This window comes from Neofelis nebulosa, chromosome 7, assembly GCF_028018385.1.
Source record: "Neofelis nebulosa isolate mNeoNeb1 chromosome 7, mNeoNeb1.pri, whole genome shotgun sequence".
Classification (NCBI taxonomy): domain Eukaryota; kingdom Metazoa; phylum Chordata; class Mammalia; order Carnivora; family Felidae; genus Neofelis; species Neofelis nebulosa.
The window spans coordinates 133,048,884-133,073,687 of record NC_080788.1 but is presented as its reverse complement, the minus strand read 5'-3'; the positions used below and the strand labels follow the sequence as shown (position 1 = coordinate 133,073,687).

The window sequence follows — 24,804 nt, the reverse complement described above, 5'->3', positions numbered from 1 at the left end:
AACAAAGAAAAAAACTAGGGAAAAAATACATACAGATATTAAGAAATACTTCTAAATGACTCTTGGGTTAAAAAAGAAATAATGGAAAATACTCTCAATTGCATTGTAATAAAAATACCACATATCAAAACTTGTGGGATACAGCTAAAGCAGCATGTGGAGGAAAATATATAATCTTAAATATGCTTATACCGTCCCAGAAGTGAGGATGAGAATAAGCTAAGCAAAAGTAGGAAAAGTAATGCAAAATAAACCCAAAGAAAACCAAAAGGGGAAAAGGTAAGAGCAAACATTGATAAAATAGAAAACAAAATACAACAGAGAAAATTAATGAAGTAAAAAAAATATGCCCTTTTTAAAGACTTTAAAAACTGACAAATCTCTGGTGAGAAAAATCAAAGAGAAAATAAAGGCACAAACAAACAACATGAGGAATAAAAGGGGGAAATAATACATATTCAGGAGAGATTAAGAGATTATATTTAAACAAGTCTCTTTCAAAAATTTGAAAAGTTAGATGAAATGGACAACTTCTGACATAAATACATTAAAAAATAGTTCTATAATGATTCAAAACATTGAAATAGTGGTCAAAAATCTTCTCAAAAAGAAAACTCTAGGCACCCAGATAATTTTAATGTTGAGTTCCATCAAATTCAAGGAATAAATAATTCTAAATTCATATAAATTATTCTACAGCATGGAAAAAGAGGAAGTAGCACATAGACATGAGTAGAGAAGAAGGAAAATTATAGGTCAGTATTGATAACGGAGGTAGATGCTAAAATCCTAAACAAAGTCTTAGCAACTCTACCAACTATGTATAAAAAAGGTATTGCACCACGACAAGGCTATGTTTATACTAGGAATGCAAAGTTGTTTACAACATTAGAGACTTGACTGTAATTCACTACATAAACACATTTAAAAGAAAAATGATATCACCTTTTCAAAAAATGCAGAAAGAGTATCTGATAAAATTAACATGCATTCATGAGAAAGGAAAAACAAATCCTCCATCAGATGTTAAAAGGTATCCCAGAACACCAATAGCAGAGGTCAGTAAGCTATAGCCTGCAGCCAAATCTGCTCGATTTTTTTTTTTAATGTTTATTTATTTTGAGAGAGAGAGAGAGAAAGGGGCAGAGGGAAAGAGAGAGAGAATCCCAAGTCATTTCCACGCTGTCAGCACAGTGCCCAACACTGGATCCCACACAACGTGAGATCACGACTAAGCTGAAATCAAGAGTTGGGTGCTTAACCAACTGAGCCACCCAGGCACCCCTGGCCTACTGTCTTTCTTTTCTTCTTCTTCTTCTTCTTTAATGTTTATTTCTGAGAGAGAGAAAGAGAGAGAGCGAGTGCAAGAGAGCAGGGGAAGGGCACAGAGAGAGGGAGGCAGAGGATCCGAGGTGGGCTCTCGCTAACAGCAGAAAGCCTCACTCAGCGTGGGGCTCAAATTCACGAACCTTGAGATCATGACCTGAGACGAGGTCACACACTCAACCGAATGAGCCACCCAGGCACCCTTGCACTACTCCTTTCTTTTTTTTTTTTTTTTTCAACGTTTTTTATTTATTTTTGGGACAGAGACAGAGCATGAACGGGGGAGGGGCAGAGAGAGAGGGAGACACAGAATCGGAAACAGGCTCCAGGCTCCGAGCCATTAGCCCAGAGCCTGATGCGGGGCTCGAACTCACGGACCGCGAGATCGTGACCTGGCTGAAGTCGGACGCTTAACCGACTGCGCCACCCAGGCGCCCCAGCACTACTCCTTTCTTAATAAAGTTTTACTGGAACACAGCCGTGCCTGTTCATTTATATAGTGTCTGTGGCTACTATCCAATGGCACAAGGGTCATGAGCGACCGTGGCCTGAAAAGCCTAAAATATTTACTATCTGGCTCTTTACAGGCGAAGTTTACCGATTCTGACATATGGCAAACACGCTACCACAAAGTCAGGTTGTACCACTGATGGAGTAGCTTGGAAACATCTACTTTTATTTATTTATTTATTTATTTATTTATTTATTTATTTATTAACATTTATTTATTTTTGAGACAGAGACAGAGCATGAATGGGGGAGGGTCAGAGAGAGAGGGAGACACAGAATCTGAAACAGGCTCCAGGCTCTGAGCTGTCAGCACAGAGCCCGACGCGGGGCTCGAACTCACGGACCGCGAGATCATGACCTGAGCCGAAGTCGGATGCTTAACCGACTGAGCCCCCCAGGTGCCCCACATCCGCTTTTAAAAAGTGAAAATACTATCTTACCTTTTGTAGAGTGGTAAATAATGACTTGGAATTATTTTTAGAATTGGCCGGCACTGCTGTCTTATTTAATTTCAACTCCTTTTCACATCGTGCCAATTCCTTTTTGAGTTTCTCTCTTCGTTGTTGGTCTGCATCTGAGGGGGAAAACAAATCTTTTAAAATGTAGAACAAAATAGAAAAATTAAGGTCTTGGTCGTGGAAGAGGAATAAAGGGCACTTTTTTTTTTTTTCGCTAAAAAATGTTTACACTATTGATATATAAATAAAAATCCAAATACGTTTCTGTATAGAGAAGCTAACAAATACTTAATTTACAGAAACTGTAAGTGCATTAGCTATTTTTAAAAAGTGTTTATTTATTGAGAGAGAGAGCGCACATGTGTGTGCAAGCAAGCGGGGAAGGGGTAGAGAGACAGAGAGAGAGAGAGAGAGAGAGACAGAGAGACAGAGAGACAGACAGAAAGAGAGAGAATCCTAAGCAGGCTCCAGGCTCAGTGCAAAGCCCAATGCAGGGTTTGATCTCACAAGCCTAAGATCATGACCTGAGGCGAAATCAAGAGTTAGATGCTTAACTGACTGAGCCACCCAGGTGCCCCTGCATTAACTATTTAAAGAGCATAAACAAGATGTGACATTTTGGCTCCTGGCTAAGCCTAAGAGCTCAAGAAAGCAATTCCTAGCTGATATTCAGAGATACGAAAGTTAGAAAGCTTGATGTGTTGTAACTCTGTCGTTACTAAATGCAGAGTCTGAGTTGATCCACAGACTCTCAGACAAATGCAGTATTATTGTCAATACTATCACATACAAATTTAAGTTTTATAAATGACTTAAAAAATAACATTATTTGCAATCAGGATAATGGATTTCCACTTCTCTTAACTGCTATTATTTGAAAATATAAATGAAAACAGTGATTTCACACTTTAGGATGCAAGCCAAGTACTGAGTTGTTATCAAAGATTTATCATTGTATAAAGGCTGAAAATAGCAAAATGAAAGCTAGTCAAATTTCAGAGTTAAATATAAACAAAATTAAATTGTATTTTCATATAAAATGAAAAATTTAACATATACTTTTTATTGGAACTTATCCCAATTTAATGGACAGTATAATTTCAAGTTTCAAATCACTCTGATTTGAATCAGAATTTATAAAAATTTCTATAAGCTTAAAAAACAAAGGTAATTTATATGTATATTTAAAGTCTGAACTAGGGACACCTGGGTGGCTCATTCGGTTGAGCGTCTGACTTCAGCTCAGGTCATGATCTCATGGTTCCTGAGTTCGAGCCCCGCATCGGGCTCCATGCTGACAGTGCGAAGCCTACTTGGGATTCTCTCTCTCTCTCTCTCTCTCTCTCTCTCTCTCTCTCTCTCTTTCTGCCCCTTTCCTACTTGCTCTCTGTCTCTCTCTCTCAAAAATAAATAAATTTTAAAAATTTTTTAAAAATTACAAGCATGCTAAAGTAAATATACTTATTATTTAAAATGTAGAGTGAAATATAGATGACTCTTGAACAACGGCATGGGTCCACTTGTACATGGATTTTGTGCAATACAGTAATGTAAATGTCTTTTCTCTCCCTTGTGATTCTTTTTTAAACCTAATTAGTAATTTGGCCATTTTTTAAAATGATTTTTTATTTTTAAGTAAACTCTACACCCAATGTGGGACTCAAACTTACAACCCCAAGATGAAGAGTTGCATGCTCTACCGACTGAACCAGCCAGGTTCCCCCTACCTTGTGGTTTTCTTAATAATATTTTCTCTCTAGCTTACTTTATTGTAGCAATACAGTATATAATACATGTAACACACAAAGTATGTGTTAATTGACTATGTTATCAGTAACGTCAACAGTAGACTCTTAGTAAAGTTTTTGGGGAGTCACAAGTTATACAGGGATTTTTGACTATGTCAGGGGGTTGGTACCCTAAACCCCACACTGCTTAAGGGACAACTTATTACTTTCAGCTTATTCTATCCTCAAATACTTGCTTAATGAATGTATTAACTACATTAAAGCAGATGACATCTGTAGAGTGAAATAAATAGAACTTTCTCAGATCCATTATCTTACTCATAGGTAAAAGGAGTAAAAAAACATAACAGAGTCCTTAACACTATCAATTTTTAAATACTTTCATATTACCAAATCTGTCCAACCTGTTCATTTAAGTAAAGCCTTCTCATACCATATACAAAAACAACTCACAGACCTAAATGTTAGAGCTTAAACTATAAAACTCTTAGAAGAAGACAGAAGTGTAAATCTTCAGGACCTTGGGTTAGGCAGATTTCTTAGACACAACAACCAAAAAGCACAAGAAACTAAAAAAAAATTAGACTTAGTCAAAATGAAAAATTTTTATACTTTTTCAAAAGACACATCCTAAGAAAATAAAAAGGCAAGTCACAGGTGGGGAAAAATACTTGCAAATCATATAGTTAATAAGGGATTGCATGCAAAATATATAAATAATATACAACTCAATAAGACAACCCAATTAAAAATTGGACAAAAGATCTGAATATTTACCAAAGACATACAAATGGCTAATAGGCATACAGAAAAAAAGGCTCTACATCATTAATCATGAGGAAAATGCAAATTTAAACCATAATAAGATACCACCTTCACACCCACTAGATGGCTATAATGAAAAAGGGAGTCAAAAGGGGCAGGTGCCTGGCTGGCTCTCAGTTGGAAGACCATGTGACTCTCTTGACCTCAGGGTCATGTGTTTGAGCCCCACATTAAGTGTAGAGATTACTAAAAAAAAGAAAAAAAACTTGAAAAAAAAAACGGGGAGCCCAAAACAAGCGTTAGCAAGGATGTGGAGTAACTGAAATCCTAATGTGTTGGAGGTAAGAATGTAAAAAGGCACAGCCCCTTTGGAAAACAGTTTGGCAGTTTCTTTAAGAATTGAATATACTTTGGGGCACCTGGGTGGCTCAGTCGACTAAGCATCTAACTCTTGATTGTGGCTCAGGTCATGATTGCATGGTTTGTGGGTTCAAGCCCCAAGTCAGGCTCTGCAGAGCCTGTTTGGGAGTCTCTCTCTCCCTCTCACTCTGCCCCTCCCCCATTCGCACATGTGCATTCTCTCTCAAAATAAATAAACTTAAAAAAATCATTAAAAAAGTTAAATATAATTTTACCTATGACCCAGCAATTCCACTCTCCGGTATATACTCAAAAGAGATGAAAACTTATGTCTACACAAAAGACTGGTACATGAATGTTCTTAGCAGTTCTACTCATAATAGCCAAAAACCCAGAAATGATGCAAATATCCATCAGCTGATACCAGACAAAATGTGGTATTATCTATACAATTTAGCAATACTATACCAATACTAATACTATTAGCAATTGAATGAAGTACTGATACAATCTAAGGAAAAGGTGAATCTAGAAAACATTATGCTAAGTGAGAAGTCTAATGTAAAAAACCAGAGTGATTCAGTTTCTATGAAATGTCCAAAAAAAAAATCTATAGATTAGTAGTTTCCTGAGGCTAGGGGTGGCCATAGAAAGCAGCTGCAAATGGGTACAAAAGATCTTTCTGGGCTGACATAAATGTTCTAAAAGTGGTTTGTGCTAATGCCTGTACAATTAAAAAAATTTTTTTAACATTTATTCATTTTTTGAGAGAGAGAGAGACAGAGTGTGAGTGGGGGGTTGCAGAGAGCGAGGGAGACACAGAATCTGAAACAGGCTCCAGACTCTCAGCTCCAGAGCCCAATGTGGGGGAGGCTCAAACTCACAAACTGAGATCGTAACCTGAGCCAAAGTCAGATGCTTAACCGACTAAGCCACCCAGGTGCTCCTATGCAATTTTTAAACTTAGTAAAAATCAGTGAATTTTATGGTATGCAAATCATTTGTCAATAAAACTGCTATAAAAAGTAAAGTCCTTTAATGCATTCGATTTATGGGACTATTTGATCAATTCAACAAACTCTGTAGAGCTATTCTAGTGTAGATACTATGAAGACTGAAATGATCAAATCAGTAGTAGTCTGTTAGATAGAAGAATGTATCTTATAAAAACAGATGGCTTAAACCCAGAGATTTCCTTTTTAAAAAGTGTCTATAAAATGTGTTTCTAAGTTATATTAATTATAATGAGCATCAGCTCTATAACACAAGAATAATGAATATTAATTACACTTTAGTTTGGTGATAACAATCTTTGTAATTCTTCCGGCCGTCACAATTTTCTTCATTGACATGGCAAAAAAGAAAACCTCTTGTCTCAAATGACTGAAAGCAGAAAATACCGTGTGATAAATAAGCACTAGCTAACTCTAAATTCCAAAAACCAAAAATAGGAGCAATTCTTTAAATACAACCTATATGCTGTCAACTCTCAAATTTTTTTCTGCATCCTGGACCTCTCTCCTGAACTCCAGACTCAAACTCCGACTACCTCCTTAAGATCTCCATTTGGCTATCTAATAGATATTTATTTCAAACTATTATAACGACCACGAGTGAGCTCTTGATTCACTTCCTCCCCCAAATCTCTTCCTATCATATCCCTCATTTCAGTAAATTAGAACCTATTTTGATTGACAGGCTCTAAGTGTTGGGAGTCATCCTTGACTCCTCTTTTTCCTCATACCCTATCCACATCCAACCCATCAGTAAGTACTGTTGACATGCATTTGAAATGTTTCCAGAATGCAGCCATTTCACACTTCCTCTACTGCAACCACTTTGGTCCAAGTCACCATTATTTCTTTTCTTTTCTTTCTTTTCCTTCCTTCCTTCCTTCCTTCCTTCCTTCCTTCCTTCCTTCCTTCCTTCCTTCCTTCCTTCTCTTTCTCCCTTTTTTCTTTCTTTCCTTTCTTTTCTTCTTTCTTTCTCTTCTTTCTTCTTTCTTTTCATTCATTCATTCATTCATTCATTCATTCAAGTAAGCTCTACACCCAAAGTGGGGCTTGAACTCGCGACCCCAAGATGAAGAGTCGCATGCCCTACTGAGTCAGCTAGGTGCCCCAAGTCACCATTATTTCTTATCTGCATTCCTGTCTCCTAACTAGTCATTCTGCTCCTACCATTGCCCCTTACAGACTGTTCTCAATTCAGTAGCCAGAGAGGTGCTTTTAAAAGTTAAACTGGCTCTATTACTGTTCTACTCAAGACCCTCCAATGGCTTCCAATTTCATCCAGAGTGAAAGCCAAAGTGCTCACAATGGCCATAGCCCACCAGGTCTGTTCTCCCTGTCCCACCTCAATAACTTCCCCTCCTAGCACTCTTCAGCAGGCCCATTTCACGTCAGCTATGTAGCTTTCCTTGCTGTTCCCTGAACACACAGATCACGATGCCATTTCAAGGCTTTTGTAATTGCTATTTCCTTGGTTTTGACTGTTCTTCTTCCCCCATTTATCCACTTGCCTCTCCTTTAATTCTTTCAGGTTTCTGCTCATTTTATCAGTGAGGCATTCTCCAGCAGACTCTCAATGTCTCTTATCCTGCTTGATTTTTTTCTATTGCATTTATTACCTTCTGACATATTCTGTATTTACTTTTTTCTTTGTATTTACTTATTGTCTCCTTCAACTAGAATGCAAGTTCTATAAAAGCAGGTAGAATAGTATCCAGCACATAGTAGGTACTTAATAAATATTTGCTGAATTAATCAATGAGTAAATTCTAGTGAACTAAACAACATATTATGCAAAATACCTGATTATTTTAAATTGGTGAATATGGATTTTAGATCCCAGGGTTTGGTTCAGTAAGGGGATTAATACATATATTCAGGCAGGCTTTTTATTACTCAAACTAAATAAAAGAGAGATAATCTTATTTTATATATTTATTGTTCAGGAAATTAATATCTGTATGAAAACTAAGCAAAACTTTCCCATTTAGAGGTGATTCTAGTTAAACAGGATTGTCTGATAATGACAATTGGGTAAAAACATTTTTTTTTTTTTTTTTTTTTTTGAGAGAGTGAGTGAGAGCGAGAGCAGAGGAAGGGCAGAGGGAGAGGAACAAAAAGAATCTTAAGCAGGCTCCATGCCCAGTGCAGAGGTCAACGTGTGGCTCGATCCCACAACCCTGGGATCATGACCTGAGTTGAAATCAAGAGTCGGACACTTAATCGACTGAGCCACCCAGATGCCCCAGGTAAAAACATCTTAGTGCAAATGATTCAGATTTTTTAAAAAAGATTCAATTTAGCTATCTAGCTATTATTTCATTTTCTTGTGTGTGTTATCTCTATACCTAACGTGGGGCTCAAACTCATGACCCCTGAGATAAGAGTCACGTGCTCTACCAACTAAGCCAGCCAGGTGCCCCAAATGATTCAGATTTTTTTAAGCTGGTAAATACTAAGCCAGTTTTGTGTGCTACAAAACATCATTAATATGATACAGAAAAAAAAATATACGGGGCGCCTAGGTGGCGCAGTCGGTTAAGCGTCCGACTTCAGCCAGGTCACGATCTCGCGGTCCATGAGTTCGAGCCCCGCGTCAGGCTCTGGGCTGATGGCTCGGAGCCTGGAGCCTGTTTCTGATTCTGTGTCTCCCTCTCTCTCTGCCCCTCCCCCGTTCATGCTCTGTCTCTCTCTGTCCCCAAAATAAATAAAAAACGTTGAAAAAAAATTAAAAAAAAAATATACACCACAGAAATTAAAAATCTGGAAGGATCTTAGAGATTATCTAATTACCTTTCATTTTACAAGAGTGGAGGGTAAGAAATAAAATGACTTGCCCACATAACTTGAATGCTGTGGTCAATTTAGTCTGTAAAAACAGACTTAATTCTGTACTCTTGCCTAAAACGCCTTTACTCCTCTTATAAAATTATTTGAACAAGATTCCTTCAAAGATATGAGAGCCTACAGTAGGGCCTGTTACAAACTTACGTTTGTACATAAGGGAATACACAGAAGGAGGAGAATAAAAAGTGCCAGGTACAGGACCTGCAAAGACACTGTGCTCACTGAATGGCAGCTGGTGGCAATTGGCTCAGCTTAAAGGTCCTCTCTGTTTCACTAAGAAGATATCCAAGAAGAGACTGGGACCAAACAATCCTGCAGTCTTTGATCTTTCCCAGGTTGCACCTAAGGGGCATTTCCCTACCTATGGTCTCATTCGTTCACCACTTAGCATGCACTACCTTGGGCTGATACTTATTTTTTAATATGGAAATCCTCTCTGATTTTGTCTTATTAGTAATACCGAATTACTAGTAATACTAATAATCTACTACTAGACAAGCACAGGCCATGTCCTTTGGCTATTTTTAAGTATATATTTCCTGATTTGAACTCAAAGACTTCAAATGGTATCTTTTAGAACATTTTAAAATAGGAATTTCAAATTTTGTGATCTGATTATTTCCTTAGTAAAGATTATTTAGAAATCTTGGGTCACTATAGCTTTTCACATACATGTAACTATCAAGCTTATCAGTTAAGCTATTAGGATACAAATAGTAGACAATATCTATCTGGAGAAAAATGCTGGTTATAGTAGTTTAATGAATCATTCACTAACCTTAAAAAGCCAAGGGAAATGAGAATCCTTGGCAAGCCCTTTAGAACTACCTAATTTTTTTTTTTTATTTATATCCAAGTTAGTTAGCATACAGAGCAATAATGATTTCAGGAGTAGATCCAGTGATTCATCCCCTACATATAACACCCAGTACCCATTCCAACAAGTGTCTTCCTCAATGCCCCTTACCCATTTAGCCCATCCCTCCACCCAACACCCCTCCGGCAACCCTATTTGTTCTCTATATTTAAGAGTCTCTTACGATTTGCTCCCTCCCTGTTTTTATATTATTTTTACTTCCCTTCCCCTATTTCATCTGTTTTGTATCTTAAATTCCACATATGAGTGGAGTCACATGATATATGTCTTTCACTGACTTGACTAATTTCGCTTAGCATAATACCCTCTAGTTCTATCCATGTTGTTGCAAATGTCCAGATTTCATTCTTTTTGATTGTCAGTAACACTCCATTATATATGTATATATTTGTATATTTTATATACATACACACATATATATATTTGTATGTATATAATTTATACACACACACACACACACACACACACACACATGTTCTTTATCCATTCATCAGTCGATGGACATTTGGGCTCTTTCCATACTTCGGCTATTGTCGATAGTGTTACTATAAACATTGGGGTACATGTGCCCCTATGAATCAGCACTCCTGTATCCTTTGCATAAATACCTAGTAGTGCAATCGCTAGATCATAGTGTAGTTCTATTTTTAAGTTTTTGAGGAACCTCCATACTGTTTTCCAGAGTGGCTGCATGAGTTTGCATTCCCACCAACAGCACAATAGGGTTCCTCTTTTTCCACATCCTCACCAACATCTTTGTTTCCTGAGTTATTAATTTAAGCCATTCTGACAGGTGTGAGGTGGTATCTCATTGTGGTTTTGATTTGTATTTCCCTGTTGATGAGTGATGTTGAGCATTTTTTCATGTGTCAGTTGGCCATCTGGATGTCTTCTTTGGAAAAGTGTCTATTCACGTCTTTTGCCCATTTCTTCACTGGATTATTTGTTTTTTGGGTGTTGAGTTTCATAAGTTCTTTATAGATATGGGAAGTACTACCTTAATTTTTATACGTAGGAATGAAATCCAGAAAAGTTAAATAATTTATCTAAAGTCACACAGCAATTCAGTGGCAAAGCCTGGGCTGAATTCTAAGTTCCAAACTTTGAAATACAAGCTTTTATTTACGGATAATTTTTAAAAGTTAGAAAATGCTTCCTCAAAAGGCAATATATCAACACCCATTAGGATAGCTACTGTCAAAAGAAAATAACAAGTGTTGGGAAGGATGTGGAAAAACTGGAACACTTGTACACTATTGGTGGAAATGTAAAATGATGTAGCTGGTATACAAAAATACTATGGGTTTTTTTTCACAAAATTAAAAATAGAATTACCATACGATCTAGCAAGTTCACCTCTGGGTATATATGCAAAAGAACTGAAAGCAGAGTGTCAAAGAGATATTTGTACATCCACGCCCACAGAATTATTCACACTAAGCAAAAGGTGGAAACAACCCAAGTGTTTACCGACTTACGATTGTATCAACAAAAAATCTTTAAAAAGAAAGGAGATTCTAACATATGTTACAACATGGATGAAATTCAAGCACATTATGCTAAGTAAAATAAGCCAGCCACAAAAGGAAAACTACTGGATGGTTGCACTTATGTGACGTACCAGAGTAGTCAAATTCAGAGAGACAGAAAATAGAATGGTAGTTGCAAGGGGGGTTTGGAGCAGTTATTCTGCCGGGTACGAAGTTTCAATTTTGCAAGATAAAAAGGGTTTTAGAAATGGACGGTGGACGGTTGTACCGAAATATGAACGCGGCTAATGCCACTGAAATGGTTAAGATGGTTAGACTTAAAAATTGTTACGATGGTAAATTTTATGTTATGTGTAGTTTAGTTCAAAAGTCAACATGTCAAAAATTACTTACATTTGATGCTGGCACTCATGCTTAATGGAACTGAGCAGTCTACGGCAGCTGAAAGAAAAAAATCAGTTGTTCAGTATATTCTTAACATTTAAATGACAACAAATATCAAATGTGGAAATCACAAAAAGTTCCAGAATTTGCAGTTCCTTGTTTTAATTTTTATCGTACCTCTAGAAGCGAAAAATATAATATCCTTGAGAAAAAAAAAACAAAACACTGGTTGGGATTAACAGCTCATTGGATACTGCAGAAGGAAATATTAGTGAACTTAAAAACATAGCAATATAAACTATTCAAAATGAAACAGAGTAAAGGAAGACTGGAAAATAAATGCACAGAGCGTCCCTGACCTAACCTACCTGAATCATGCACTTAACATACCTGTAATTGGGAGTCCCAAAACAAGTTCCTCCAAAAAAGCAAAATTAGACGCCCTACACCACCTGATTTCAAGATTTACTGTAATGCTATAGTAACTAAGCAATATGCTAATATAATAAAGACACAGAAGATCAATGGAACTGAAGAGTAAGTCCAGAAATATACCCTCAAATATGGTCACCTGTCTTTCAAAAACTGCCAAGGCAATTCAACATAGAAAGGACAATCTTGGGGAGCCTGGGTGGCTTGCTGGTTGAGCCCCCCACTCTTGATTTTGGTCATGGAATCGAGCCCTGTATCAGGCTCAATGCTGAGCGTGAAGCCCCCTTAAGATTCTCTGTCTCTCTCATTCTCTCCCTCTACCCCTCTCCCCTGCCTGTACTCTCTCTCTCTCTTTGTCTAAAATTAAAGAAAAACAAAAAAGAAACGAAAAAAAAAAGGACAATCTTTTCAACAAATGATACTGGAAGTATTTGGATATTCATAGGCAAAAAAAAAATTACTCCTTATATCATATATACAAAGTCACTCAAAATGGATCACAAACTTAAAAAAAAAATGTAGGAACTAAAACTTAACACTTCTAAAAGAAGACAAAGAAAATCCTAGTGACCTAAAATTAATGAAAGATTTAAAAAAAATTTTTTTGTTTTATTTTTGAAAGAGAGAGAGAGAGCGCAAGCAGGGGAGGGACAGAAAGAGAGAGCGACAAAGGATCCAAAGTGGGATCCACACTAGCACACTCTGAGCCCAATGTGGGGCTTGAACTCATATGCTGCAAGATCAGGACATGAGCCGAAGCTGGCCGGTCAACCAACTGAGCCACCCAAGCATCCCAGGAAAAGATTTCTTAAACAGGATATGAAAAGTATAAACTACTATTTTTTTAATTTTTTTTAAGTTTATTTACTTATTTTGGGAGAGACAGAAGAAGGTGAGCAGGGAAGGGGCAGAAAGAAAGGGAGAATCCCAAGCAGGCTCTGTGTGCTGTCAGTGCAGAGCCTGATGAGGAGCTCAAACTCATGAAACTGTGAGATAACGATCTGATCCAAAATCAAGAGTTGGATGTTTGACAGACTGAATTACCCAGGCACCCCTGAAAAGTTAAACTATTAAAACAATCGAAAAACTGAACTTGATTTCACATGTCACAAAATATAATTTTTCTCTAGATTTCTCAATCATTTAAAATATAAACTTCAGGGGCACCTGGGTGGCTCAGTTGGTTAAGCAACCAATTTTGGCTCAGGTCATGATCTCACAGTTCGTGGGTTCGAGCCCCACATCGGGCTCCGTGCTGACAGCTCAGAGCCTGCTTCCGATTCTGTGTCTCCCTCTCTCTGCCCCTCCTCTGCTCATGCTCTCTCAAAAATGAATAAATGTTAAAAAAAATAAAACAAAACAAAATAAAATAAATAAATAAAACATAAACTTCATAAAACATTAACTAAAATTTAAAACTTTACCTCTTCCAGGCACCTGGATGGCTCAGTTGGTTAAGCGTCCAACTCTTGATTTCAGCTCAGGTCATGATCTCAGCATTTGTGAGATTAAGCCCTGCATCAGGCTCTGCGCAATCAGCTTGGAATTTTTCATACACACACCCCCCCCCCCGCCCCCTGCCCCGCAACTCACGTGTGTTCTTTCTCTCTCTCTCAAAATAAATATTAAAAAAAAATAAAAACCACAAACTTTAGCTCTTCAAATGAGAAGATAAAAACTTTTTTAGAAGACATTAGTGAAAAACTGGTGAAATTCAAAAAAGTCAGTAGTTACTAGTATTCTATCAATAGTCACTTGTTAGTTTTAATAACTGTACTATGGTTATATAAGATTTTAACATTAGGGAGAGCTGGGTGAAGGGTTTCTGTGACACCGTACTGTTTTTGCAATTTTTCTATAAGTCTAAAACAATTTCACAATAAATATTTTTTAAAGAATATGAAAAGGTAAGTCTCAGGGAGAAAATATATCTGATATACGACCTGTTTTTAATACATAAAGAACTCTCACAACTTAGTATTAAGAAGACAAATAACTTATCTTTAAAAATGGGCAAAAAATTTGAACAGATATTTCACTGAAGAAGATCTACAAATAGAAAATAAGCACAAGAGGGGCGCCTGGGTAGCTTAGTTGGTTGGGCATCTGACTTCGGCTCAGGTCATGATTTCACCGCTCGTGAGTTCGAGACCTACATCGGGTTCTGTGCTGACAGCTAGGAGCCTCTCTGCCCCTCCCCTGCTCATGCTCTGTCTCTGTCTCTCTCTCAAATATAAAATAAAATATGTTAAAAAAAAAAAAAAGAAAAGAAGCACAAGAAAAGTTGTTCAACATCATAGGCATTAGAGAAATACAAGCTAAAACCCAATGAGCTACCACTATGTCTCCACTAGAATGGCTACGAAAGGAAGTACTGTTCTGGTGAGGATGTACAAGTGACAGAAATACACAATGGCAGTCACTCTGGAAAACAGTTTGGCAGTTTCTTACAAAGTTAAACATATACTTACCATTTTACCCCACAATTCCACTCCTAGTGAATAAATTTAATCAAGTAAAATGGAAGCATGTGTTCAAAGACTGTATGTGAAGATTGTATGCTTTATTCCTAATGGCCAAAAGTGAGTCAAAACAATCCAAATATCCACCAACTGATGAATACATAAACAAATTATGGTATGGTCATTGACTGGAAAACTACTTAGCAATAAAAAGAACTACCGATGCACACACCAACATGGATTAGTCTCCAAAGCGTTAGGTAATTCAAAGAAGCTAGACACAAAATGATTCATACTGTATGATTCCACTTATATGAAATTCTAGGAAAGGAAAACTATAGTCATAGAAAGCAGATCAGTGGTTGCCAGGGATTGAAGGAGGAGACTGATTGCAAAGGACTAGGGAGAACTTTTTAGGATGATGGAAATGTTCTATATCAGGGGTCAGTGAACGTTTTCTGTAAAGGGACAGATGGTAAACTTTTCAGGCTTTGCAGAGTGATATGGTCTCTGTCACAACTAGTCGACTCTGCCTTTTAGTGCAAAAACCACCATAGACGATATGTCCAAGAATGAACATGATTGCCTTTATATCTGGACAATGAAAGTTGAATTTTATGTGACTTTCACATGTTACAAAATATTGCTCTTTTGATTTTTTTCTGACCACTTAAAAATATAAATATAAATATTATTTCTAGTTCAAGACCTGTACAAAAATAGGTGGTGGGAGGGTCTGACCAACAAGCTGTAGTTGGCTAGTCCCTGTTATAGAATGATTGTTGTGGTGATCATACAAATGGATATATGTTCCAAAACACAGATACTTAACTGTACACTTAAAATCAGTCATTTTATTATATATAAGTTATTATCTCAACAAAGCAACCAAAAAGAAAAAAAAGAGCAGCTGGTATCTTCTTTGTACAATTTCTTTAGATGTGAAAACAAAAGCAGATTATAAACTTTCATTATATTAACATCAATATCTAACCACAAAAATGTATTAGAGATAACACAGGTAAAATGAAATAAGTAGTTATTATATAGATATCACATAGAGTTAACAAAAATGGCATTCTGAATTTTCTATGTATAAAAGTTATAGTTAACAGGTGATATCTTGCTACATGAAACATAAATACATTTATATATAATATATTCATTTCTGCCACAGATTTACCCTAACTAGAAGTGAAGCTGAGGATTTAAATTGGATATAGAAAGTTCACATTTGCACATTTTTACCTTTGGCTGAAAGGATTTTATTATAGTGAACAGCCATGTGATTCTTGACCAGGTGGAGAGTACTTAGTCTGAGAGAGGAGGAGTCAGTGCAAAAAGCTAAAAATTAAAACATATTTAATCATTATATATTTAGAATTAATATCAAGTCATGAGAAAAACAAGATATTGATTATTAAGCTCATTTTTATAAAATGTCCTGAAAATTAACATACTGACATATCTGTGATGCTGGGTATGTCCTAGCCTTCATCTTGCACTGGTAACTGACAAGCTCTTGACTTCTTGGGTTCGAGCCTTTCTAAGACTGAGAGTTTGGGAAGAGATTCTGGAATACGATCTATTATCATTACATTTACAAAACTATTTCTTATTGACAGACATTAATCTCATAACTAAAAGCGTCTAGCTTGCTTGCCTGATTATAAGATAATGTTAGCATTGTTAACAGTCGAGTAAGTCAAACAAATCCAAAACTCTAAAATTCTCTGCAAAGATTCTTTTCTGAGGGGCGACTTCTAATTTTACACCTGAAAACACCATCAGTTTACTGCACTCTTTTTGAAGTATTAGGAATATATTAAGACAAATACGATCACATAGAAATTCCATAAGCTTCTCAATCTCATCTAAACTGTTTAAAAGATACCTTAGAAATAATTAAGCACTTATATATGAGTGTATAAAATGTAAATAAATCTAGGCATAACTTTTTAAACATTAAAAACCATTTTTGAGAATACATACATATAGTTAAACAAAACCAACAGCTAAAATGGCATATAAAGATTGAAAAGTAAGTGAATATCCTGTCATGACCCCTAGCCTCGCCTCCCAGAAGTATACTCTACTACCATTTTTATGCATCCTTCTAGGGAAATCCTATGCATAATACAAACATACACAGTAACGATAAGCTTGATAATTGTACTACAAGTAAAATTTATTGAATAGGTACCGTGCATGCACTGTTCTAGACTCTTCACATGTAAAAGCCATTTAGTCATTATTACCATTTAAAAGAAGTGGAGACCAAGAGAGATGTGAATAAGGTCTTCAAGGTCGCACAGCTGATAAAGGACGCGGTTTAGGTGTGAACCAAATCAGCTTCATACCTAGAACCACTATACCTACAGCAGCTCCACACATATATTCTTAAAAAAAATGTTAGCAAACTACATATTGTTGTTCTTCATCCTGTTTTTCTAATGTATGTACACTTTACATCTAGTTTAAAATTTTTAGTTAAAAATAATTTTTCAACGTTTATGACTCTGCTTTATGTGTATATATACTTTATTACCAGAAATAAGTAAGTTAATTGAAAATGCGATCCGTCTTTCACTTTTAGAGGAACCAGAATCAAAGACTTTTCATGTAAGTAAGGAAAAAGAGATTTTCAATTATTTTGCTTAAAAATGCAGTTTAAATTTTGAAGCTATAATTATAAAAATATATGTTAAGTTCATGTTAAAAATTTAAAGGCTTTAAAGTGTGAAAACACAGAAAATTCAGATTTCCTTTTCATAGGATCGAGAACTCCAGTTGGAAAAGAGGCCCATCGGTGTTTACTCCGGATACAAATTGCATTTTTCAAGTGCTCTTCCCTTTCAGTACCAGTGTCTTTAATAACCTCCTGACCACCATTTTAACAAGGAAGGTAAGCTGTGTGCCAGGGTGGTCTGCAGCAAAGAGTAGAGCTGGGCCGGAGATACAGCAGGGAGTGGGAGGCGACCAGGTCCACGTCCTGGGCACAATAGTAGTGTGAAATGATGGCCTCCTAAATTTTCTCAAGAATTCCTATACTATTTAATTATAATTAACAATACGAGGTTCAATATTGATTACATGAAGTAATTTTTCATCATGTCATACAATTTACAAATAAAGGAAACAAACAGTCAACGTCTTAACAAATAATCTTTTACCATTTAAACACCTCACTTACCATTACTTTTGGTGCTCAAGTGTCCTTTAAATAGGCATGGTGAACCATATCTGGGAAGGACAGAGGTTGCTCTGACTTTTAACAAAAAAATATAAATTAGGATAAGTAAAACACATCTTTCACGAAAACAAAAATACTGAGCATTTAAAAATAATAAATCTACCTTTGATTTTAAATATCAGAATTGTTTTATTTTGTTTATTTATTTTTAAGTAGGCTTCACACCCAGCACGAAACCCAACGTGGGGGTTGAACTCACAACCGAGATCAACAGCTGAGCTGAGATCAAGAGTTGGACCCTTACCTGACTGAGCCACCCAGGCGCCCCTCAGAATTGTTAAAATTTTATTCAATCATATTACTAACCAGCAATGATACATCAGACAGACAAAAATTCTTCTGCCATAGATAAAAGGCCTTCTCTTTTAACAAAGTAAGTTGTTTCCAGAACAGGTGTACCTTGAGACTTTAGTTTCTCTGGATAAAATGATAACTATATCAATTATGTTATCTGATACATATTAATTTTATTCTGTATACCACTGACCTACCAGATTTTTTAATGATTTTCAGATACAGTTGAAGTGAGATTTTGAGTTAATACATATGTATTAATTATTCAGTTAATCATAGACCAGTCTGTCCTTAAAAATAATTTTAAGAAAGTAATCCCCGGGGCACCTGGGTGGTTCAGTCAGTTGAGCATCCAACTTCAGCTCAGGTCATGATCTCACGGTTCGTGGGTTTGAGCCCTGCGTCGGGCTCTGTGCTGACAGCTGGGAGCCTGGAGCCTGCTTTGGATTCTGTGTCTCCCTCCCTCTCTGCCCCTCTCCCACTCACATTCTATCTCTCAAAAATAAATAAATGTGAAAAAAATTAAAATAAAAAGTAATCCCCTTACAAAGTAGTTTAATAAATTAGAAATTATATAATATAATGTTACTATGTAGAAGATATATAAAAATGTCAGAATCAGAACTTAATTATTAAAAGATGTCTTAAAGTTCATCTAGTCCAACTTACTTATACTCTTGTCTGGATCCTATCTCCCCTAAAGTCAGTGTCTCATCTTTCAGACCAGATGGATGGAAAATTAGACATAAACCTCCTCACAAAATTAATTTATTTCCTCCAAAAGTAGATTGTGTATTGAGGGGTAACCTTCAAGATAAGAAGGCTGAGTTACAGAGTTTAATGGAATTTAACATGCAAAATATGAATACTGTATCACTAAGACATGTTTTAAGTATATAAAATGGTCAGTCTGCCATCAGGTGGGCTGCTATAAGCTATAAAGGCGTGGAGGGGGCACAAAGTCTGGAAGAAATATAGATGACTGAAAATAGAAAAAGAGGTGTCTAGATAGAACTAAAATCCAGGACCAGAGAACAAAGTTTGCTAAAAGAGACCAAAATAGAAAAACAAGTTGAGATCAGAATGTCTGAGAAGATCCTTCTGTATCACAGGCCAGAGAGCAGGAAGGAAAAAAATTAACTTATTATTTAGGACAAGAGAGATCAAGATTACACCATTTGAATTGGTAATGACAGTCATGAAATTAGCATAGTTTGTTTCTACCAGGAAAGAAGGGGATCTGAAACCTAAACACACAAAAAAGCAAATTAACCAACAAAAACTCTCAAGCAGACCTTGTGTCTATGGAGGAAAAATAAGTGTTTCACTTTTTGCCTGCCCAGAACCCAATGCCTCTGTATGTGGAGACAGGACCTCAACTTGCCCTTGGGGAACCACTAGCCCTTCACTTTTAGTCCAAGTGGTTCAAGTACAGCTTATTCTACTGCTCAGAGGTGGGCATATAATCCAAATCTGACCAGCTATGCTGAGTGAATCAGGAATGACTATGTGACCCAGGTCCAGCCAATGACACACAATCCTGGGACTTTTACTGGAACCATTAGTTCCAGTAATAGGATCCAGAGATAGGATCCAGACAAGAGTATAAGTAAGTTGGACTAGATGAACTTTAAGACATCTTTTAACCATTTACTGGAACCACTGTCTAAAACCAAAGACATTCTTTCCACTGGGCTAGAGCCCAGTGCAAGACAAATCAGCCTGGAACTTCTGGTGGCCATCTTGCACCATACAAGGGAGACCTATCTGAGAATGAAACCTACCTGGAGAAAAGTGGAAGACAGAGAGATTCCTGGTAATATTGCTTGAGTCTCTGGATCTAACTGAAGCTCTACCCTTACCAGACTTTTCTTTATAGGAGCTAAAAATTCTCTAAGCCAGTTTGAATTGGGTTTCTTCACTTGTAGTCAAAAGTTAATTTATTGAATACTAACCGTGCCAGATACTGTTCTAAACACTTGGTAGCTACAAATGCACTTGATCCTTACAACAATCCAATGAGACAGGTATTATCATTGTCCCACTTTATAGATGAAGCACAATGAAGTAAAGCATGTAATTTGCCCACGATTACACAGCAACTATGTGTAACAGATTCAGAGTTTGTGGATCTCAATCCAGGGGAACCTGATAAATGTCATGTGTTCTGACTGTTCCACTGACCAGCCATTCCTCCATCTCTCTCTCTCTCTCTCTCTCTCTCTCTCTCTCTCTCTCTCTCTCTCTCTCTCGGGCCTCTCTATTCCCTGAGAAACAATGATATTGAAATTAGGCCATTAATAACCCTACAATATCCTCTAAGTGCTGAAGTGAAAGGACAGTTATGTATCTCTCACTTTAAATCAAGTTAGAAATGACAAAGCTCAGTGAGGAAGGCATGTTGAAAACCTCGACAGGCCAAATCTAGGACCCTTGTATCAAATACTTAGCTAAGTTATAAAAATGCAAAGGAAACGTTCTTGAAAGAAATTAAAAGTGCTGCTCCAAGAAACACATAAATGATAAGAAAGTGAAACAGCCTTATTGCTGACACATAGAAAGTATTAGTGGTCTTGAGAGAAGATCAAACCAGCTACAACAGTCCCTTAAGCCAAAGCCTAATCCAGAGCAAGGCCCCAACCCTCTTCATTTCTATGGACTAAGAGAGGTAAAGATGCTGCAGAAAAGAAGCTTGAGGCTAGCATAGGTTGGTTCAGGAGGTTTAAGGAAAAGAAGCCATCTCCATAGCATAAAAGTATAAAGTGAAGCAGCAAGTTACCCAGAAGATCTAGCTAAGATAATTAATAAGGATGGCTACATTAAACAGATTTCCAACGTAGATGAAACAGCTTTACATTAGAAGAAGATGACATCAAGGACTTTCATAGCTAGAGAGAAGTTCCTGGCTTCAATGCTTCAAAGGACAGGATGACTCTTGTTAGAGGCTAAAGCAGCTGGTGACTTTAAATTGGAGCCAATGCTCATTTACCATTTCAAAAATCCTAGGGCCCTTAAGAGTTATGCTAAATCTACTGTGCTCTATAAATGGAACAGCAAAGCCTAGGTGACAGCACTTCTGTTTACAACATGGTTTGCTGAATATCTATCTATCTATCTACCTACCTACCTATCTACCTACCTACCTACCTTGGTGTTCCTGGGTGGGCTCGATGGATATTTTAAGCCCACTGTTTTGAGGTCTACTGCTCAGAAAAAGATTCCTTTCAAAATATTACTGCTAACTGACAATGCACCTGTTCATCCAGGAGCTCTAATGGAGATGTACAATTAGATTAATGTTGCTTACATGCCTGCTAACACATTATCCATTCTGCAGCCCAGGGATCAAGGAGTAATTTCAACCTTCGAGTCTTATTATCTAAGAAATACATTTCATAAAGCTTTAGCTGTCATTCCTCTGATGGTTCTGGGCAACATAAATTGAAAATCTTCTGGAAAGTATTCACCATTCTAGATACCATTGAGAATGTTTGTGATTCATAGGAAGAAGTCAAAATATCAACATTAATAAGTTTGGAAGAAGCTGATTCCAACCCTCATGGATGACTTTGAGGGGTTTAGGACTTCAGTGGAGGAAGTACCTGCAGATGTGATAGAAATAAGAAACCTAGAATTAGAAGTGGAGCCTGAAGACGGGACTGAATTGATGCAATCTCACAATAAAACTTGAACGGATGAGGAGTTGCTTTTTTTTTTAAATTTTTTTAATGTTTGTTTATTTTTGAGAGAGAGAGAGAGAGACAGAGGCAAGTGGGGGAGTGGCACAGAGACAGAGAGAAAGAGAGAGAGAGAGAGAGAGAGAGAGAGAGAGAGAATCCAAAGCAGGCTCCAGGCTCTGAGCTGTCAGCACAGAGCCCGACATGGGGCTTGAACCCACAGACTGTGAGATCATGACCTGAGCTAAAGTCGACCGCTTAAACGACTAAGTCACCCAGGTGCCCAGAGGAGTTGCTTCTTAAAGATGAGCAAAGTGGTTTCTTGAGATGGAATCTATTCCTGGCAAAGATACTGTGAAGATTGTTGAAATGACAACCCAGGATTTAGACTATTACATAAACTTGGCTGATAACCAGAGGCAAGGTTTGGGAGGATTGACTCCAGTTTTGAAAGAAGTTCTACTGTGGGTAAAACGCTATCAAAAGGCATCATTCGTGAACAGAGAAATCGTTCGTGAAAGGAAGAGTCAGCTGATACAGCAAAGTTCAATGTTTAATGTTGTCTTATTTTAAGAAATGCCACAGTCATCCCAACTATCAGCAACTACCACCCTGATCGGCCAGCAGCCATCAACATCAACGCAAGATCGTCCACCAGCAAAAAGAATACCACTTGCTGAACGCTCAGATGATGGTTAGCATTGTTTAGCGATAAAGTATATATATATTTTTAATTTATTTTTGAGACAGAGAGAGACAGACCATGAACAGGGGAGGGGCAGAGAGAGAGGGAGACACAGAATCTGAAACAGGCTCCAGACTCTGAGCTGTCAGCACAGAGCCCAACGCAGGGCTCGAACTCATGGACCGCGAGATCATGACCTGAGCCGAAGTCGGACCCTTAACCGACTGAGCCACCCAGGCGCCCCAAAGTATTTTTAAATGAGGGTATGTACATTATTTTTTAGACATAATGTTACTGCATACTTAATAGACTACAGTGTAGGGTAAACACAACTTTTATATACACTGGGAAACCAAAAATTTTATTTGACTCAGTTTACTGAGATATTTGCTTTATTGTGGTGGAATGCACCCTGCAGTATGTCCGAGGTATGCCTCTGTACTTTAAATTTTACATATATCCTTTCCCATGCTCCCACCTCTGCCATGGGATCGTATGTAAAAATAATGGCCCTAAGGTTTCACATTCCTCAACGGGACTCAAAGCCTGTTCTGCCACTTACTATGACCTTGGCAAGTTATATATGACCCTCTTATTTACTGTGAAATGAGGATAATACCTATCAAGATGTTTTTGTGGATTACATAATGAGATAACTTGGGAGTTGTTTCTGTTACACAGCAAGGATAGCTTATGTTGTAAAATTTCTAAAAAACATAAAAGCATGTTGGTTTGCTTTTTCTGGAGCTTACGTTGACAGTGTCAGAATATACAGTTTGCTATCAATGGATAGTAATTTCGTATGTTTACAACAGCACTTATTTTGACCAATGATTATGTAATAAAAGCACACTCATATTCAAAAGCGAGACACTGCAAGGAACCATCTAGCAGCTTGGTTTAAAGATACTTTTAGGGGGTGCTTGGCTGGCTCAGTGGGTAGAGCATGTGATTCTTGATCTTGGGGTGGTAAGTTTGAGCTGCACATTGGGTGGAGAGAGGACTTAAAAATATATACAAATAAATAAAGATACTTTAAAGATATACAAATAAATATAAATATTTTATATAAATATAAAAATTTATATATTTATAAATAAAGTATAAATACAATATATACAAATAAATAAAGATACTGGGTCCACTTGACCCAGACAGTATTCAATAAAGGGTAGGTGAATATAGTGATTATGGATTAGTCCTTTGCTGATAACACTGAAGCCAACAACACTGCATCATTTGGAAACATACAAGAAATGCAAAATCTCAGCCCCCAGCAGACCTACTGAATCATAATCTGTTTTTTTAAGTTTATTTATTTTATGTGTGTGTGTGAGAGAGAGAGAGAGAGACAGAGGGAAAGAGAATCGCAAGCAAGCAGGCTTCACACTGACAGTGCACCGCCCCACGCGGGGCTCCATCCCACAAACCGTGAGATCATAACCTGAGCCAAGATCAAGAGACCAACTTAACCAACTAAGCCACCCAGGCGCCCCCATAATCTGCATTTTAACACGATTCCCAGGGGATTCCTATTCACATTAAAGTTAAAGAATCCCTGGGTTATTTGTTTTGTGGGGAGGACGGTGGTTACAGAAGGGAAGATTTCGTATTTAACCGATTACTTAAAATGTGCCAGGAGTTATATATTATCCTCATTTAAACTTCAAGAACTCTATGACATGGACATTTTACTGTCACATTCGAGAGATGAGGAAATTGAGGGTCGTCCTTGCGAAGAGCAAGGGAGCTTGATCTGGGGGACCTAAATTTAGTTCCTCTGCCTCGGGGCCACCGAGGTAAGAAAGGCTGCATGCGCCGAGTTCAAGAGACCGGGCCTCCAGCAGTCAGGGCCACAAATTCTGAGCAGGCAGGACCTCGTCCTCCTGTGCGCGGGTTAACACTGGGGCCAACAGTGGCAAGTCAACAGGGGACCTGGAGCCCCCAGAGCGCGGCCCCGACCCGCGCCCCCGAGCCACGGATCCCGGACCCCAGGCCCGGTTACGCGGCGGCGCGAGGCGGCGGTCGCCCTTGAGAGTTCCCTTTACCTCTCCGGCTGCCATTCATGCTTAGATCCTCTTGCAGCCGCCGTGGGGACACGCCGGACCCCCTTCGGTCCTTCCCCGGGCAGGGTCAGCCCCCGCAGCAGGGGACTGGCGCGCAGGAGCCGGCGCGGGGCGGCAGCCGCTGGAGACCGTCGCTAGGCTCGTTGCTAAGGGCCGGGGC

At 37.7% G+C, this 24,804-nt stretch overlaps 1 protein-coding gene across 3 annotated transcripts in view; it reads right to left on the bottom strand.

Annotated features, from left to right (window-relative positions):
- SPATA7 (spermatogenesis associated 7) overlaps window positions 1-24,804 on the bottom strand; it is a 40,354-nt gene extending 15,550 nt beyond the window's left edge. Inside the window, exons 1-5 of one of the 3 annotated variants that reach the window (XM_058739962.1) lie at window positions 24,627-24,804; window positions 17,863-17,937; window positions 15,918-16,013; window positions 11,785-11,832; window positions 2,277-2,410 (exon numbers count right to left, since the gene is read on the bottom strand). In XM_058739962.1, the coding sequence (XP_058595945.1) occupies window positions 2,277-2,410; window positions 11,785-11,832; window positions 15,918-16,013; window positions 17,863-17,937; window positions 24,627-24,645 (372 nt within the window). In that variant the 5' untranslated portion in view covers window positions 24,646-24,804. The remainder of the gene's footprint in view (window positions 1-2,276; window positions 2,411-11,784; window positions 11,833-15,917; window positions 16,014-17,862; window positions 17,938-24,626) is intronic. The other 2 variants (XM_058739963.1, XM_058739964.1) reach the window with 2 other exon arrangements.